An 18,752-nucleotide genomic window follows, 5' to 3' on the forward strand; every position below is an offset into this window, starting at 1 on the left:
GCTGATAACACTTTATTGTATAATTGAAATTAGCTGAGAGAGTAGTACTTAAATTTTACTCACCAAAAAACTTCTCATCAAAAAAAAAAAAAGATAAATATGTGAGGTGATGGATGTGTTAATTAACTAGATGGGAAGAATCCTTTCACAATGGATACGTATATCAAATCATCACGATGTACATTTTAAATATCTTTTGGTAAAATCTTGCATCTGTTTAAAAACTGAAGTATAGTTGATTTACAATGTTTATACTTTAAATACCTTACAATTGTGCTTGTCAGTTATACCTCAATAAAACTGAAAAAAATCTAGAGATAGAAGTGTAAACATATTATTTAGAGTTATAGAAGTAAATGTCAGAGAAATAAATAGCTTTGGGAAGGGGATGGCCCCAGCAAGAGGGTCTGGGGATGGACACAGTCACTGATCATTATAAACTCTTCTGCAGAAGTTTTTTTTTTTTTTTTTTTTGCGGTACGTGGGCCTCTCACTGCTGTGGGCTCTCCCGTTGCGGAGCACAGGCTCCGGACACGCAGGCTCAGTGGCCATGGCTCACGGGCCCAGCTGCTCCGTGGCATGTGGGATCTTCCCGGACTGGGGCACGAACCCGCGTCCCCTGCATCGGCAGGCGGACTCTCAACCACTGCGCCACCAGGGGAGCCCCAGAATTTTTAAAGTGTATTTACTCTGTGCTTATTTGGGATTTTCTGAGTTATTTTCAGAATGGCTGCCTCATGCCTCCAAGTCCTCTGCAGTGGCTCTGCATTCATCTATACAACAGCCCCTCAGAGAGCTATTCATAGAAGAGGCAGTATTTAGTGCTCCTCTCTGAACAGGTAAGGAAACTGAGGCCCCTGTCACACAGGCGAGCCTCCGCCCTCCTGGAGACTCTCAGTTCATGCCCTTCTCCTGCCTTACAGCTCAGTCTCCTTCTCTCAAAACCAGATGGCTTTGAGAGTTTCACAGCTAGAGGAGAATGTTCACAGGTATTTTGCTTTTATTTGGAGAATGTGGTAGAGATGGAATCCGCAGCCCCTTTTTACAGGTATGGAAGGTGAGCCTGAGTGTTCTCCTCCAGCGCTGGGGCCGGTTTGGAGGAGGAGAGTCAGGGCCTCGAGGAGGCCCGTGGGGAGGGGCAATCCACAGGTTGCTGGACTGTTGAGGAGGAGATGGGACTGGGGCAGTTTCTCAACAGAGCCCAGGCCCCCAAGGCATTGTGCGGGCACTGTCTCATCTCAGTCTCCTGCCCTGAAGTGCCATCCCTTTCTTAAGAGCTTCCCTCCTGAGATGAGTCATCCTCAGGCTGGGCAAGGAGTGGACAAACCCATCTAGGGGACATCCTGGAAGAGCTGAAGAGGAAGAGGAAGGTGACTCAGTGGCTCAAAATGTGGCCTCTGTCTGCCAGCCTCTTCCTGAGGTGCTGGACAGAGCTCTGACTGCCCTACCCTCCCCAAACATTAGCAGTGGCCAAACTGTCTTTTCACCTGAGCTGTGATATCAGGGCCCAGGACCAGGTGGTTTCCTGAATCTTACAGCCAAAGGAGATAACACAAGGCTGGGAAGAGCCTTTGGGAGGATCCGGTCTAAGCCAGGCCAGAACCAAGGCCCCACGCCCCCTGGTTTACTGCTCTTCTCAGGACTCCATGGTAATGGAGTAATGGTGTAAGGGTGCCTCTGGCCTGAGCGGAGGAGACCTAGGGAGGGCACGTCCTCCCCCTGCAGCACTCAGAGCTGACACTCTCTCCTCTGTGTTGAACAAATGGATAAATGGAATTCATAGGAATCTGCCCCACTTCTCTCCTTAAGGAGACCCACAGTTCTTCCTCCTTATGTATCCTGTTCTACTGTTTTCATTTGAAAAACTCCCTAGGTTGTCTGAACTAAATCTCCCACTCTGCAACTTAAATGGAGCAAAGCCCACCTCACCCTCTGCTAACCGCCCCACCCTCCTTGCTTTGCTTTTTTTAAAAAAATATTTATTTTCTTTATTTATTTGGGCTTTTTTGTTTGTTTTTTATTTTTGGCTGCAATGGGTCTTATTGCGGCGTGCCAGCTTCTCTCTAGTTGTGGCCTGCGGGTTTTCTCTCTCTAGTTGTGGCATGCAGGTTCCAGGGCGCGTGGGCTCTGTAGTTTGTGGCACGCGGACTCTCTTGTTGAGGCGCGCGAGCTCAGTAGTTGTGGTGCAAGGGCTTAGTTGCCCTGTGGCATGTGGGATCTTAGTTCCCAGACCAGGGATCAAACCCACATCCCCTGCCTTGGAAGGCCGATTCCTTACCACTGGACCACCAGAGAAGTCCCACTCCTTGCTCTTCCTTCCTACTCATGCCGGTGCAGAACTGGCTACATAATTTGTGGGGCCCAGCGCAAAATGCTGGGTCCTTTTTTCAAACATGATTAAGAATTCCAAGATGGTGCCAGCAGAGCATTAAACCAAGCGTGGTGTCTGTACAGGCTGGACACCCACGAAGTTGGCCCTGCCCTAGTATCAAGAGCAATGCTTGAACTCAATATTCATAGCTTGTCCTGAAAGGTCAAGTTGTCCAATCCCCTGCCTTCATGTCACCTGCCTTCCATAGGTGAGGATCTCCTTGAAGTTTCACCCCACATACCTTTCCTAGGATCTCCAGGCCTCTGTTTCACACACTGCTGGGAAATTCTTCTAAATGTCTAAATCTAACTAAATCTTAGCCCTTTACGCCTGTTTCCTCTTATTCTGTCCTCCCTGAATATGGGGAACAGCTGGTCCTTTTGAGTAATTAATTCTTGTAGACTTGGACGCAGTCTGTAATTCCTTTTCCCTTTCCTCATTGGGCTGAGTCTCCTGTGCTTTCTCCAACTCTGCGTCCCTCCTCTGATGCCTTCCCCCGGTTCTCTGTGTTTTGTGGAAAGCATGGGGTCCACAAGAAGCCCCAAAGAGCACCCGTCAGGGTCCAGAGGGCTCCATGCTCTGGAGAGGTGGGGAGACTCCAGCACTGAGGAACAGCCACCCCGCATCGGGCCCCGTCTTCCTCCTCCAAACCCTGCTCTCCTTTTATCTGTTTCGTGAACCCTTCCCAGATAAAGTCCCCCATCCACACCGACTCTCCCCAGCGATGCTCAGTTCTTGTCCATCTCGATGTTTCTGTTCTCAGTGTGTGTTTCAGACTGAATGCTTCTCTTGGGGAAGCCCCCCCCCCCCGCTTCCACCTCTCAGGACACAGATCCGTGGGCTGGGACTGGGAAGGGTTTATCAGAAACCACAGCAAGGCATGGGGGAGAGTGGTTATGAAAGATGGACACCAGCCACACTCCCAGTTCTCCAGCTAATAGTGTGCTAAAGCGGCCACTATAATCTGAAAGAGCAGATACTGTAATCCCATAGTACTTCCTATTGGCTGCAGGACACAGTTCTGCCCTGACACTGAAATTTGGGTGTGCCTTGGTTCTGGAATTCACAAGGCTCCCAAGTTGTGAAGCAGCTGTGGGTGGGGGCTGGGAAGGGTTTCAGCAGAGGAAGTGAGGTCACTCAACAATTGATGCTTGTCTGAGCCTTTAGTCATTGTCTCCCCCAGCCTCTATTCCTGTCGAAGAGGGTGGTGGGGGGGCGCTGGGAGGGATGTCCTGGCCCATCTTACAGAATCCCCATATTAGAGCAAGACACCTTGGAAGTCTGCTTCTGCTTCTAACACCAACATCTTTCCACCTGGCTCTGAGGCCATCACCTCCCCAACCTTTTCATTTATTAATTTAATTAAACACTTTCATGGAGGTCCTGTGCCAGGCTCAGCCAGATAGCATCTTTGCTATGAACTGAGATAAGCATCATGTCCCTTCATTCTCTGGACAACCCTATGAGGCTGGCACTGTTTATTAGGCCCATTTAGCAGATGGGGGACTGAGGCATGGAGAGGTGTCACTTGTCTAGGGTTATACAACTAGTCTGGATTCTGACTTCAGAGTCTTTGTGGATAACCTGGAGGCTAGGGATAAAGTGGAGTCCTGCCTTCAGGGTGCTCACAGTGGTTGGAGCAAAGCAAGACAGCATTGTCACTGTTCTGAGCCCAGGCAAGGGCATGAGGAGGAAGGGTTTGCTTATCTCTCCAGGAGAAGCCATTCTGCTCCCCTCCCCAAAGCATCTTGTCCACCTTGTCCCAGCAGTGTCCTGAGGGAGGCTCCCCGTCCCCAACTCTAAAGCTCCATTTGGTGGGGTGAGGGGCCGGCCTCCAAGGGGGCAGTCCAAGGCAGTTCCCAGCCTCTCCCTCCATTCTGGCCGCCCATGGTGCAGAGAGGCATCCCTGTCACTGAGCTGTGCTACGGAGGGGCTCAGACCGTCACCACTGACTCAGAGCTGCCCCATCTGGGCCTGTTTACCCTGCGCTGAGCGCTGAGCAGTGAGAGGCTGCGGAAGGGGGTGAAGGGGCCGAGGGAGGAGGCTGAAGGATTTGGACAGACTGGGGAGTCCCCGAGGGAGGGGGGTGGAGGGCGGAGCCAAAATATTTCGGACCCTGCCAGCCCCAAAGTCTGCCCTTGCTTCTGAGCCTCCTAGGCGGAGGACCTGGAGTTTTGGGTGGGAAGACAGGTAACTTCTCTCCATTCTGCCCTCCCCGCATGTCGTTCCCTCGGTGCCCCCCTACCCGTCCAGGATTCCAGGCCGCCCCTCAGCGGCTCTGAGCGGGGAGGGGCACCTCCACCTCCACCCCTCCCCCAGCCGGCCCTCCTACGGTGCCTAGCGTCCCAGCACTGGCCCCCACGGCTCTGGGCCTGAACCCCACGAGACCCCCGCGGCCCAAGGCCAAGGCCCGCCCCCTCGGGGAGGCGGATGTGGGAGGCTGGGGGCGGGAGCCGGCCTTGATCCCGGGCGGGGGCAGCCGAGGGGGATGCCGCCCTCGGGATCCGCAGCCGCGCAGGGGAGGGTCCGGCCCTGAGCCCTGGCGAGGGTCGAGCGGGCGGCCGTCGGCTAGCTGGGCAATAGGAAACGGTTTATTAGAAGGGAGTGGTGGAGCCGGGCCAGGCAGGAAGACGCTGGAATAAGAAACATTTTTGCTCCGGCCCCTTTCCCAGTCCCGGGAGGCCGCCGCGCCAGCCGCGCCGAGCCAGCCCCTCCCCGGCCCCAGCCCTGCCCGGGGCCGCGCCCGGACCCCAGACCCTGGCCCGCTGTCCAGCGCCCGTCGTGTGACCGCGGCCGCCGCCGGGGAGGGGAGGAGGCCGCCTGCTGCACGCTCGCGCCGCGCTGCCCGCAGGGCAGGCCCAGAGGTGAGTCGAGGTCCGCGGGCCGGGCCGTTGCGGGGGGGCGGCTGACCCCAACCCCAGTGGGCCCTTCCCCATGGCATATCCCAGAGAGACCCTCAGAGAGGTCGCCGTAGGGTCAGTCCCAGCTTCTCGTAGTGCAAGCCGCCCCTCGCCCCCCGCCAACATCTGCCCATCGCCCCACCTAAGACTGGAGGGGGCTGGACCGAACCCGCACTGGGAATCAGAAAACTTTGCTCCTGGGGCCCGTCACTTAGCTTCTCTCTTCTCTCATCCTTATCCATAAAATGGGCAGAAGGATCCCTGCCCTCCTTCACTTACAGAGAAGGGGGTCACATGTCCTTCCAGGAACCTGGATTGACCTGGGGGTGGGTGTCTACTTCCAGCACTGTTGAGCCTCCCCTTGAAGCCCATCTTTCCCAGACCAGTCCTGGCCGCTCTTGCCAAAGGAATCTGACACTATAACTCCCTCCTCCAAACCTCAGTTCCAACCCTGTGTGGTCAGATAATCCCCAAAGCAGGGACTTCCTTCAGGATCCAGGTCAGAGGGGATCCCAGTCTCCCTCCAGCCTGAGACCCCACGTTTTCAGTTTGCCCTGGAGGTCAGTCTGGAGACCGGTGCTGTTATGACCATCTCAAGGCTGGCCACCCACCCCCTCTTTTCTTCTCTAAGGACAGGGGCAGAGTGGACGATAGCTCTCACCCTCTCTATATGGGCAGCTTCTGGCTGAGTCAGGGTCTGTCTGACATCTCTTACCCCTTACTGTTTGTTTGTCCTGGTACCTGTCCTCTCATCTTACCAGGTGGTTAAAAATAGCTACCATTTATTGAGTACTACTATGTAGACACTTAGATACATTTTTGTCATGTAATCCTGGCCACAACCTAGCAGAAGAGGTGTTATTATGTCCATCCTACAGAAGAGGAAAGAGATTCAGATTTGAATCACTTGTCCAAAGCTCCATGGATGGTTGGGTTTTTAGTAACATTTGTTAAGTGCTTACTGTGTACCACTTAGTACTCTGTTAAATAATTTTACTACATTATACCTATTAAATGAGCACTATTATTGTCCCCCATTTTTCATAGGGGAGCCGAAGCCTCAGAAAGTTCAAGTAACTTGCCCCAAATCTCATAGCCCTAAGTGGTAGAAGCGGGATTTGAATCCAGCTCTACGTGATCCAGAGACCACAACCTGACCTCTGTGCTATACTGTGCTGTGTTTGCATTCTGTCTGAGATCCTAAAATCCAGACTTGATGCTACATCCCAGTGCTGTGAAGTGATGCAGATAAAAGTGCTTTGTGACAGTAAGGGGCAACCCAGTCTGGTCCTCTGCTGTATGGTCCTCTGCTGATGCGCAGAGCAAGGCGCTTCCAGCCCCATGACAGTCACTGCTGTGCTGAGCCACTGCTGCTGATGGGAGCCGGTTATATCAATCCTTCAGGTGTGCTGGGGAGAAAGGGATTGACATCCATCTTCTGAGCACACCTCTACTCTGCTTCTCCCCAACTAGGGCTAAGCCTACAGCAAACAGATGATTTCTAAACAAACCCGCATTTGGGCAGCAGGTGATGACAACTGCAGTCTGTTAATGCAATCCCCGCTTGCTCTTTTTCCTCTTTTTTTTTTTTGCATTACACGGGCCTCTCACTGTTGTGGCCTCTCCCGTTGTGGAGCACGGGCTCCGGACGCGCAGGCTCAGCGGCCATGGCTCACGGGCCCAGCCGCTCCGCGGCATGTGGGATCTTCCCGGACCGGGGCACGAACCCATGTCCCCCGCATCGGCAGGCGGACTTGCAACCACTGCGCCACCAGGGAAGCCCGCTCTTTTTCCTCTTTTGAGGGACCTACCTAACACCAAACAACTGCAGAAATAAAATGACCAAGTGAGGATTTATTACCAGCAATTTAAGTTGATCAAGACATACCTGGTGATTCTGGGCAAGAAACCTGACATCCCCGAGCTTCTGTTTCCCTATTGGATTGTCGTGAGGACTAGATGAGATCAGCCATCAAAGTTCGGTACTTAGCACATAAGTATTACTCAGAGGAGGTTAACTCTTATTACTAAGAATTTCACAGTGGTAAGTTAATATTTGAAATTAGTTTAGCATTTGTGATTTCTGGCTTAAAACTGTGATGCTTCAGTCAGCAGGAGATCTTTAAAGAAGTTTTGTTAGACATGAAAGGAGTCCACCAGTCCCCAGGAGTCTGTTTGTGCTAGAGTCAAGTCTCAGGGCAAATCAGGCAGGGTCAGCTCGGAGTTGGGACTGATCTGGACTCATCACCCTCTTGTACTTCATCTTACGCCAGGCCCGGTTAAAACTTGGACAGTCGCAGTTTGCCTCCACTACATTCCCAGGATTAGACCAGAGGCGGATTCTGCAAATGCTACCAAGCCCTCCCTGCACTGTTCCTGGGCCCCAGAGGCTGGACATGTCCTGAACAAAGCCCGCGCCCTGCCCTCCCTCTGCAGTGTCTCTGAGTCCCTGGTTTCAGTGTTTAGCCTTGTCTGTCCCTTCTCCAGTAGAAGTGGGGAGAGGTCCCAGGGTAGGAATTAGAGTGCCTGCCCCCTGCAATCCACTCCCACTCACCCAGCGGGGTCCTGCCCAGTGAAATGAAAGCACGGGGACCAGTCAGCGTTGTGTAGGACCCAGTTCTCAAAGTGTGGTACCCACACAAACTGATCAGAATTACCTGGGGAAATTTTTTAAAATGCATGTTTCTTACTGGTCCCAATGGACTAAATCAGAATCTGGAGTGGGGGTGAGACCAAAGAATGTGCATTTCTAATGAAGCACTTCAGGTGATTTCTGCTGCGTAATTGTGTAGGTGAGAGGGTGCACTGGAGCACAGAGAAGTGAAAGCATGGGTAGAGGATTCTAGAAGGCTGCCGGCTATTATCCTATTGTTACCCCCTTTTGCTTCTTGCTGCATACTCTCTCCCTAGCTGCTTTCTGGGCAAAGACTGCCAAGGATGGATTCTCGCCCTTACCCCAGTGGGCAAATTCAGCTTGTCTGGGGCTCCCTCTCCAGCCACCAGTCCCACTGTAGAATGCTTGCCAGACTCCCCACTGCCTTCTGGGAGGGGCAAGAGGCAGGAGGTCAGGCAGAGGCTGGGGACACAGCTGCAGCAGCCCAGGGCTCCATTTCCTCCCCCAGCCCTGGGCCTCTGGGGCAGAGGAAGCCCAGGCAGGAAGGCCAGAGCTGCCACCAGCCAGAGAGGCCCACGAAGCGCCCCCCTCGCCCCCCCGAGTCATCCTGCCCTCAGAGCCTCAGCATCATGGATCTTCATTTGGCACCATTCTTAGACTAGGGGCCTTCTGCAGCCTATATGGCCATATGCCCAGCCCTACCAGCCTTCCCATGTCATGCCAGAAGACACTCCCCCTCCCTCGTGGCAGCTGCCCCTACCTGGGGCTCCAGTGCCCAGGCACACACCTGCATACTCCCCACCATTCAGAAAGTCCTTCTTGCTGTCTGACCTCAGTCCTTCTTGCTGCAGCCTCAGCCCTAACCTTCTCATTCTCAACCTTTGAGAAATGAAGAAGGGGGTGGCTTCTGAAGCACTAGATGGTTTGGGAGCTGAGATGGGGACTGTTATAGATCAGAATTACTCCCCTAATGCTCTCCACCAAACTTCTGGAAAAGTTCAACCAGCCACAGAAGGTCAAACATTCAACATCTAAGTATGTTTCACTTCCCTTCCACGTCACTGGCCCTACCCCCACTCTTTCCCAGGACGGCAAGGAGAGAGAAGGGGGCCGGGGAGTGGCTCAGTGAGGGCGTCTTATACTCTGATGAGGGTGCAGAGAGGTTCCTTCACACCTGGCACAGCCCAGCACTGTCCAAGCTTTGTATGGTTGTTACAACCCTGAGGGCTCAGACATGGGCTGCCACCCTGGACTGGGATATGGAGTAGAAAAACGCTGGACTGGGAGTCTGGACACCTGGGTTGTACTCCTGGTATTGCTACTGAATCCTGCCTGACCTTGCACAAGCCTCCTCTCCTGACTGAGCCTTAATCCCCATCTTCTCTAAAATAAGAGCTGGGCTTTGTGATTCACAAGGTTTCCTCCTAGGACTCCATCATGGGGGCGCCCCAGCCCCGGGTGGCCCCTGCAGACCCTGTAGCCACTCCAGCCTCTGCCCTGACAATATGTCCTGCTCCCTGCTGTGCGTGTTCTATCCAGACCCCAATCTAAACAATCTTGATTCCTGTTCCCAGCTTGGCGGGACCCTGAATGGCAGGAAGTGAAGACAGGAGCCTGTTTATGTTTGAGGCAGCCAGGCCGGCGGGGCGGGGGCACTGGGAAGGGGTGGGCACGGGGGCAGCGGACAGAAGGGTGGTGGTACTGCTGAAGAGATGCCCCTTCTGCCCTAGTCCCGTGGTCTCCTTCTGCCCTCTGCACCCTCCAGTCTGAACTCAGCAGCAGGAGAGCTGGGAGTCCCCCAGGCTCTCAGTCACTTAAACATGGCTCCCCACCCTTTACCCCTAACAGGATGGTTTCCATGGGGAAGTGAACCAGGACTTCCCCTGCAGGCCCCTCCCCAAAGCCAGACACAGGGAGGAGGGAGGAGGCCTCCCTGCCCCCCACAAAAAAAACTCCCAGTGATTTCCTCCGGGTGGGAGGGACCCACGGTCAGTGGCTGAAAACACTGAAGGGATCACATTTCATAGATGTTATTGCACCCCTTCTCCTCTCCAGGGACCATGACCTTGGACCCTCCCAGGAGAACCCTTCTGATGCTACTGACGGCCTTGGGCCTGACCCAGGGTGAGTACTGGGGAGCAAGTATGGAACAGGGGCCTGGGTGGAGAAAGGGCTACCTGGGCTCAGCTCTTGTTGGGCTGAATTTGAGGAGCTGGGGAGGAGGGGGACTTAGGAGCTTGGCTGGAGGGCGGGAGACGGGCTCAGTGGGACGAAGCTCCCGGCTACCCCAACCCTCCTGTGCTGTCCTCCTGATCCAAACCCGCAGACTGCTGCTCTGTCAGACTCCAGGATGGGACCTCTATCTGGGGGTGCAGGCAGTGGGGATGTTGGCAGGGAGGGCCTGGGAGAGCCCTCAGAGTTGGGGCTGGGGGCTGGGCTGGGCCTGGAACTGCGAGGGGAGGTCTTAGGATCAGGGAAGGGACAGAAGCCTGGTTCTCCTGGTGGCAGCTGCCCCGGGCAGGGATAAGTCACTGGAGGGAAGGATAATCTGAGGATGGAACTGAAGGACCAAGGCCTCAAAGATTTGAGAGCTCAGAAGCTGCGGGGAGCGGGGAGTGGGGGCAGGGGGCAGACCTGGGTATTAGGCTCATCCTGGGGAGCTGGGCCCAGAGCCGCTGAGCTTCCAGTGTGTCTCCCAGGCGACCCCGTGAAGCCCTCTCGGGGCCCGCTGGTGACCTGCACGTGTGAGAACCCACACTGCAAAGGGCCTACCTGCCAGGGGGCCTGGTGCACAGTAGTGCTGGTGCGGGAGGAGGGCACACCCCCCCAGGAGCATCGGGGCTGCGGGAACCTGAACCAGGAGCTCTGCAAGGGGCGGCCCACCGAGTTCTTCAACCACTACTGCTGCTACAGCCCCTTCTGCAACCACAACGTGACCCTGGTGCTGGAGGGTACGTCCAGCTGCTCCAGCAACCCCTGCCCGTCTTCTCAGACTCTGCCCTCCCCGTCCTGCTTGCCTCTCGTGCTCTGGCCTGGAGGGCGGCGGAGGCGGGACCCTGGGATCTGACTGGCAGAGTGGCAAGGTGGGGGGCGTCTGGCCTGGTGGAAGCTGGGCCTTAGTGTCCCTTCTGTGCCAGCCACCCAGACTCCGCCAGAGCAGCCGCAAGAAGATGGCCAGCTGCCTCTGATCCTGGGCCCCGTGCTGGCCTTGCTGGTCCTAGTGGCTCTGGGTGCCCTGGGCCTGTGGCATGTCCGGCGGAGGCAGGAGAAGCAGCGGGGCCTGAACAGCGAGCTGGGCGAGTCCAGCCTCATCCTGAAGGCATCCGAGCAGGGGGACAGCATGCTGGGGGTATGGGACTGGGAGAACCTGGGACACAGGGTGGTGAGGGTAGACAGGAGACAGAACCAGAGGGGACCCAGAGTGGCAGGTAGCCGAGAAGGGCACAATGGCAGGCACTCAGAGATTTGATTGGGCGCTGGACGGGAGGGGTTGGTGAATGAGAAGCCTGAAGAGACACAGCAGTGGGGCCCAGGTCAAGGAGGGAGAAATGGGTTGGGTGGGTCGTGGCTGCCTCTCAGTGGCCTCTCGGTACTCCCAGGACCTCCTGGACAGTGACTGCACCACCGGCAGTGGCTCAGGACTCCCCTTTCTGGTGCAGAGGACAGTGGCGCGGCAGGTCGCTCTGGTGGAGTGTGTGGGTGAGCAGTGGGTGAGCCTGGGGGATGGGGACCAAGAGCTCCTGTGAGCTTGGAGGGGTGAGGGAGCTCTTGGCCTCCGGCATCACAGGTGGGGCCAGGCCTGGCTCCGAATGGGAATTCTGCTGGCCAGGGAGGGGGTTGGGGATGGGTCAGTGCCAGACCCTCCTGCAGGAGCTGGGCTGGAGCAAGAGGCAAATGGGTGTGGCCTGCCGGCTGCCTTTGAGTCTGGATTAAGTTAAAACATAATCATCAGAGGTTCTGCAGATGAAGTCAGTGCAGCATAATGATGGGGGACCCTTCTGGGGATTACTGTGCCCAAGGGCTCTGTGTGTCCGGTATGTGACCCCCCTCCTTCCTCTCCGGCCGTCGGATCAGGAAAGGGCCGCTATGGCGAGGTATGGCGGGGCCTGTGGCACGGTGAGAGTGTGGCCGTCAAGATCTTCTCCTCAAGGGATGAACAATCCTGGTTCCGGGAGACAGAGATCTACAACACAGTGCTTCTCAGACACGACAACATCCTAGGCAAGCGGGAGGGTGCTGTGCCAGGCCCCCAGCTCTCAGCCCCCCGCACTCAGGGCTGGACCACCACCTCGCCTCTGGACACTGACCTAACCCTGAAGGACTCCCAGCCGGCCCTCAGCTTCCTCAGCCCTCTGATTCCAGTTTCCTCTCTGACCTAAGCCAGACGAGCCTCCACCCCAGCCCCAGCTTGGCCCTGACCTAGTCCATCCTCTGTCCCCAGCCCTGACCCGTGACCCATCGAGCCTCCTTCATCCCTAGACCCTTGGTGAGCCACCTGACCCTCCGCCCACAGGCTTTATCGCCTCGGACATGACTTCCCGCAACTCAAGCACGCAGCTGTGGCTTATCACGCACTACCACGAGCATGGCTCGCTCTACGACTTTCTGCAGAGGCAGACGCTGGAGCCCCAGCTGGCCCTGAGGCTAGCCGTGTCCGCGGCCTGCGGCCTGGCGCACCTGCATGTGGAGATCTTCGGCACACAGGGAAAGCCGGCCATCGCCCACCGCGACCTCAAGAGCCGCAATGTGCTGGTCAAGAGCAACCTGCAGTGCTGCATCGCAGACCTGGGTGAGCGGGGAGGGGCGGGCCCTCCGCGGGGGGCGGGGCCCGTGAGCTCTCCCTTTCCACGTGGTACTGCCTTTGCTGGTGATGACGCTGATTGGTGCTTTAAAACTTACAGACATGTGTTGGGTCTCATCTCACCTCTACAAGAGCCCCACAAGTTGCCTTAACGTTCTTTTCAAGCCCACACCAGCTGAGCTCCAGGAGTTAGGAGAAAGGGGCAGGGAGCCAGCAACCTGGGTTCTCATCCTGGCTTCGCTGACTACATCACTCCCCGTCACCAGGCCTTGGGGTTCAGCTCTGGGAAATGGGCATCACAATGCCTGCCTCCCCTACTCACATCTCGCTGGGTTCTTGCCCCTAGAGAGCACCACACAAGCACAGTGTAACTGGGACAGTTACTCTCCCCATGGCTGCTGTCTCCCAGCCCACCTCAGGGCGGGTTTCCATTTGCCGGCCCCTCTTATGTCCTACCGTCTCTCTCCATCCCACCTCACCCCCGGACCCCAGCCTCCCGGGGGCCACCCCGTCTGTGGGCTGGGATGAGCGGCAGGAGTGACAGGCCCGGTACCCACAGGCCTGGCTGTAATGCACTCCCAGGGTAGTGACTACCTGGACATCGGCAACAACCCGCGAGTGGGCACCAAGCGGTACATGGCCCCCGAGGTGCTGGAAGAGCAGATCCGAACCGACTGCTTCGAGTCCTACAAGTGGACGGACATCTGGGCCTTTGGCCTGGTGCTGTGGGAAATCGCCCGGCGGACCATTGTCAATGGTGAGGATACCCCCTGCACAGGATAGGGAAAGGGGAATAGGGTGGGTGGATAGACAGGCAGGAGATGGGACTTCCTGCCATGGCTGGCGCCCGTGGCCTGAGGGGCTTGTGGTCAGACCTCCCATATTCCCTTTACTGCCACTCACCAGCTGGTCCAGCTGAGTGACCTTTTAAGGTTCATCTGGGTCTGATTCTGGCTGTAAAATCTTGGGTGAGTGACAATAACAAAAATGTTAAGAGCAGCTAACATTTATTGAGTTTAAATATGTGCCAGGTGCCACGCTGTACACATGTATTATCTTATTGAATCGTTCTTTGTTGGCAGGGAGGTGGTATTGCTTAGTGGTTAAGAGCGTGGGTTGGGAATCAGACTGCCTAAGTTCAGTTCCTAATTTTGCCATGTGCAAGGTACTTAACCTCTCTGTGCCTCAGTTTCCTCATTTGTAAGATGAGAATAAAATAATTTCTAGTTGTTGAGATAATCCAAATAGGGTATTCAGGGCAGTATCTGGAGCTGTTCTGTAGCTCAGTAAATATTAGTGGCAATTATTGTTGTAATGGCGCATGCTTGACACAGTATCATCCCCATTTTACAGATGAAGGGGCTGAGGCACAGAATTACAGCTGGCTAGAGGCAGCACTGGGGTCTGAAACCAGGCAATCTGACTCTGGGGGCTCAGTGCTCTTTATTACCGTGCTTTTTATACCTCTCTGGTCCTTGGTTTCCTTGACCACAAGAATGCGGGGTATAACAGTGCTTGCAGTGCCTGCTTATTACTGCTTTATTATTATTATTAGCCAAGCTGTGCAGCATGCGGGATCTTAATTCCCCGGCCAGGGATCGAACCCGTGTCCCCTGCATTGGGAGTGTAGAGTCTTAACCACTGGACTGCCAGGGAATTCCCTGCTGCCTCTTTATTACCATGGGTGCCACAGGGGACTCAGATGTGGAGGGGCTGAGAGCAGGCGGAGGGACCTCGTTCCTGATGGCCCCATATAGGGGGCCGCCCTGTGGCTGGTGCCCTCCCAGCCCTGGGGTGGATGGGTGTTGGGTGATGGTCTGGACCAGGTGGGGAGGTGATCAGTCTTTGTGGAGGCTGTCCATGGGGAGAGGCTGCTGGGAGTCCTGACAGGTTGGGGACCACCCTCTGGATGGGCTCAGGTCCCTGCCCCTTCAGACATGAGCTCTAGAGGCTGGGGCTGGGGAAGGGGGCACCTGGAAGGAGCCGAAGCCCCTTGGACCAGGCTTCAGGCAGGAAAGGAAGGCTGGACCAGCCTGGGCTGAGGGGGAGGATGATTGCCGACTCCTGGAGCAGAGGGAAGCTCTGTCAGCCCCACAGAGATTCGTGGCGCATTATAAACACTGTAATCTGGTGTCAGCCCCGGCGCTGATTAAAGGCCCATTAGACACGCTCAGGCCTCTGTGCAGCACTGATTAGGGCTCGAGCAGCACAGGGGCTGGCCTGGAAGCCCGCCACAGGGAGCACAGCTGGCGTGGGCTCTACCGAGGTTGCGGCTGTGCTGTGTGGCCGAGGCTCCCAGCCTGGGGCTGGAAGCAGGGTGTGGCCTGGGGCACTTTTCTGGGGTCTGGCCTCTTCTGCCCCAGCGCCTGCAGCTCCACGGGCATCAACTTCAGAAAGCTCCTGCTAAGGACCACGCACTTCAGATGACGAGGGGAGGGGGTGCTGCTGGCTGAAGGGGTCAGCAGAGGCCTGTGCCGTCCCTGAGAATGGATGGATGTGATCTGGACCTGGGTAAAAATCTCTTTCTCTTAGGAGATGTGTTTTCTCCCCCTTTCCCTCATTCCACATCCTCATCCAGCAGTCAGCCAGCCTCCCTTCGTTAAGTGTAGCTTGGAGGTCAAGAGCATGGGCTTTGGTTAGACTTTCTGGGCTTAAATCCTAACTCTGTCACTTACTACCTGTGTGATTTTAGACAAGTTTCTCAACTTCTCTGGCCTGAATTCCATTGCGTATAAAGTGGAGCTAATAGTATCGCTTACCTCACGGAGTTGTTGTGAGGATTTAATGCCGTGCAGTTAGGACAGTGCCCGGCACATAGTAAGTGCTCAGTGAACATTAGGTGTTTGGGGGCATCTGTGATAGTTGCGGCCTGGGAGCAGTACCCAGGCCCTGGGTGGGAGGCAGATGTGGAAAGACTGGAACAAGATCTGGCCTAGGAATACAATGAGTTTAAGTCTTGACTCTGCCATTACTAGCTGTGTAACCTTGGGCTCAACTTCTCTGAGCATCAGTTTCTTCATCTGTAAAATGGGTCTTTGGGTTGCTGTGAAGACTAACAAGATAATGCATGTACAGTGTTTATAGCACAATGCATGGCATATATGGTAAATGTAAAATAAACGGCAGTAATTATTATTATTTATAAATATATTTATTATATTATGGTGTCTCTCTCAGGGGTAGCATGGCGAGGCAACTGGTTTCCTGGACCCTGGGACAGAGGGTGGGCAAGGCTCTCCTCTGGGTGGTATTGGGCCTCCTTGAGGTCCCAATTGACTGTCCCATTGCCCTCCATCCCTAGGCATCGTGGAGGACTACAGGCCACCCTTCTATGATGTGGTGCCTAATGATCCCAGCTTTGAGGACATGAAGAAGGTGGTGTGTGTTGACCAGCAGACCCCCACTATCCCCAACCGGCTGGCTGCAGACCCGGTAAGGCCTCTCTGGTGGGGCTGGGATGGCGTGGGGTGGTGGCTCACAGGTGGGATTCCTGAGCCCAGGAACTTGTGTCTGGCCTCTGCTTCACCTGGATAGATTCTGGGGGACAGATTCCAGGGTACTTCTCTGGGTACTCCCTCCCACGCCCCTGCCTGTGGACCTCCGGGACCCTCTGGTTATTCTGGTAACCAGAACCCTTCACCTCGCCTGAAAAGTCAGAGGCTCTCTGCTGCATTTCCTGCCATGAAGTTTTTGTTGTTGTTGCTCATTTTTGTTCTTTCTCAAAACACTCCATATACTTATACAGGACACATGCATATGTGTATATAGGCACACAGGGGCATGCACGCGCTTCTACACAAACACACACTCACAGGTACACACACATGCACCCATTCACAGGTACACACACACATGCACATATATGCCAGACTGTTGACCCCATGAAGAGGAAAAGCATGTCTCCTTTGCTGACCCTTATCTCCCTGTTAACCTGTCACAGTGCCTGGCACACAGTAGGTACTCAATAAATGTTTATGGGAAGAATGAATACATGTACACATGTATATACATGTATGTATACATAGACACGTGTATACTTCTGCACAACATACAGAGCCACAAAAAGCCACTCATATGCACTCCTGTGCGCACACACATACACTCTGTCTCGGGAACCGGCTTGAGCTCTGAGGTGGAGTGAGGCTGGCTCACTCTGGGACTGCTGAGCTTCCTGGGATAGGTTCCTCCCTAGACACATGCATTTTGAGGATGCAGCCAGGGTTGGTGGAGGTGCTGGGAGCCACTGCCCTCTACACTGGGGTCCCGCTGCAGATGGGCATGTGGGAGCCCCGAGGCCTGCAGATCTCCCCTTTCCTGGATCTTGGTGGAGGTGAGGGTGGGGTGTACTCACCAAAGGGTGTCCCTGAAGATCTGAGTTACATCTCTCTTTCCGTCCTGCCTGCCTCTCTCCATCCCCTTCTCACTCCACTCCCTTCCTCTTCCATTTTTATCTTTCTTTTTCATCCTCACCTGGTTCCCGCCATTCCCCCTCTTACCACTTCTGTCCCTCCTCTCCCCCTCCTTTTCGACACTCTCGTTTCCGTCTTCTCATCCTTTGTGTCTCCCCACTACTGGGCATCCTCCTCGCCTCTTCCTTTCCACCTTCCCTGACCCGTGTCTCTGCTTTCTCTCCTCTGCTTCGCTCTCCCTCCCCCCAGGTCCTCTCAGGCCTGGCTCAGATGATGCGGGAGTGCTGGTACCCAAACCCCTCTGCCCGCCTCACTGCACTGCGGATCAAGAAGACACTACAGAAGCTCAGCAACGGTCTCCAGAGGCCCAAAGTGATTCACTAGCCACAGGCCTGAAGCCTGACTCCCCTCTGCCTGCAGTGTGTGTGTGGTGGGCAGTGGATGGTGGCCTGTCTGGGTTGAGGTTCTGTGAGTGTGTGTGCTGGGGAGGGGAGTGCCCCTCCGTGGGCAGCTGTGCCTGCCCAACTCGGCCCCCAGCCCATCCAGCCAAAAATACAGCTGGGCTGAAACCTGATCCCCGCGCCCGCTGGGGCGCGCTGTCTGGCCTGCTCAAGGCAGCAGGCTCCCTGACGCCGGGCTCCCTCCCCACTCCCACGCCCTGGGTGCACCCCCTACCACCCCCAGGACCCGATGCAAAAGAGGCCTCAGAGCCAGGGTGGCCAAGCCAGGGAATCCCAGTCCTGGGCCCAGAGTCTGGGCCTGCACTTTACCCCCTGCCGTCAGTCAACCCCACTGCCCCACCAGAGCTGCCAGGATGGCACAGGGCCCTGTCCAGCCTTCAGTAGACACCCTGCCCTGCTAGGCTTTAGCCTCTGTCCCAAGCACCAGACACCCAGGCCCATCGGTTTTTCTCCGTGGGTTTGTATCTCAGCTTCAGGCCACCTTGGGCCTCTATCTCCTAGACAAGACCCCCGCTAGCTGAATGCTGGCTGCCCAGGAGAGTGGGGGGCCTGATCCTGGGCCCCTCCTCCACTCCCCTCCTAGCTGACTTACTGTGGCATTAAACTCAAGGAGTCTTGCTGCGGGCGTGGCAGAGTCATAGGCCAGTGGAGAGATGGCAGGTCAGATGGGCAAGGCCCAGGACTTTCAGAATAAACTGAGAGGATATCGGAGCCAAGCATGGCCGCCGGGGAAGGGCTCAGCTGGGAGTCAGGAGACCCAGGGTCTGGTCCGGGTTCTTGCTCTACAGGACAAGAAGGAGGCCTTCGCTGGCCCAGGGCCTTTGTTTCTTTACCTACATATTGAAAGATTTGTAGATGAAGATTTGGTCCTGATGTCTTTTGAGATGTTTTTCAGCTCTAAAGTTCTTTGAAATGTTTAGCCTGTGTCAGAACTCAGTTCATCAGTCCCTTGTACTCCTTGTGCCCCGGCTGCTGGCAATTTGCCTCAAGATGGAGATTTGAAAATAACTTTAGCTGAGGCCAAGGGTGTCTGAAATGCCTCCTAGTTTAATTCTGCAAGCTCTAGTTCCTGCCTTAACCCATGTCTGTGGCCATCCTTGGGCTCACACAGCTCTGGGCCTTCTGGCAGGCAAGCCAGCCCCTCACCTGCTCTGTAGCTTCGCCTTCTCTGCCCAGGGCTGAGAGCGGCCAGGGGC

At 55.5% G+C, this 18,752-nt stretch overlaps 1 protein-coding gene across 3 annotated transcripts; it reads left to right on the forward strand.

Annotated features, from left to right (window-relative positions):
* Window positions 1-4,279: 4,279 nt before the first annotated feature.
* On the forward strand, window positions 4,280-18,475 carry ACVRL1 (activin A receptor like type 1). 3 transcript variants are annotated; one of them, XM_082635412.1, is made up of 11 exons: window positions 4,280-4,373; window positions 5,044-5,235; window positions 9,941-10,009; window positions 10,585-10,836; window positions 11,023-11,234; window positions 11,485-11,584; window positions 11,960-12,106; window positions 12,399-12,674; window positions 13,246-13,443; window positions 15,988-16,118; window positions 17,345-18,475. In XM_082635412.1, exons 3-11 carry the CDS (start codon window positions 9,946-9,948, stop codon window positions 17,477-17,479), a joined length of 1,515 nt encoding a protein of 504 aa, XP_082491538.1. In that variant the 5' UTR covers window positions 4,280-4,373; window positions 5,044-5,235; window positions 9,941-9,945; the 3' UTR covers window positions 17,480-18,475. The 3 variants fall into 3 exon arrangements, with proteins under 3 accessions (XP_082491538.1, XP_082491540.1, XP_082491539.1); XM_082635414.1 differs by lacking the exon at window positions 4,280-4,373 and having other exon boundaries at window positions 4,956-5,235; XM_082635413.1 differs by lacking the exons at window positions 4,280-4,373; window positions 5,044-5,235 and adding an exon at window positions 7,381-7,723.
* Window positions 18,476-18,752: the final 277 nt, after the last annotated feature.

Source organism: Mesoplodon mirus, assembly GCF_964341445.2.
Source record: "Mesoplodon mirus genome assembly, chromosome: 11".
NCBI lineage: Eukaryota > Metazoa > Chordata > Mammalia > Artiodactyla > Ziphiidae > Mesoplodon > Mesoplodon mirus.

What these genes read in the sequence shown, in the direction of transcription:
- ACVRL1 (XM_082635412.1), top strand. Translation starts at nt 9,946, where the DNA reads ATGACCTTGGACCCTCCCAGGAGAACCCTTCTGATGCTACTGACGGCC. An exon ending in CGTGACCCTGGTGCTGGAGG is followed by an intron (nt 10,837 to 11,022) that starts GTACGTCCAGCT and finishes CTTCTGTGCCAG; the next exon opens with CCACCCAGACTCCGCCAGAG. An exon ending in ACCGGCTGGCTGCAGACCCG is followed by an intron (nt 16,119 to 17,344) that starts GTAAGGCCTCTC and finishes CCCTCCCCCCAG; the next exon opens with GTCCTCTCAGGCCTGGCTCA.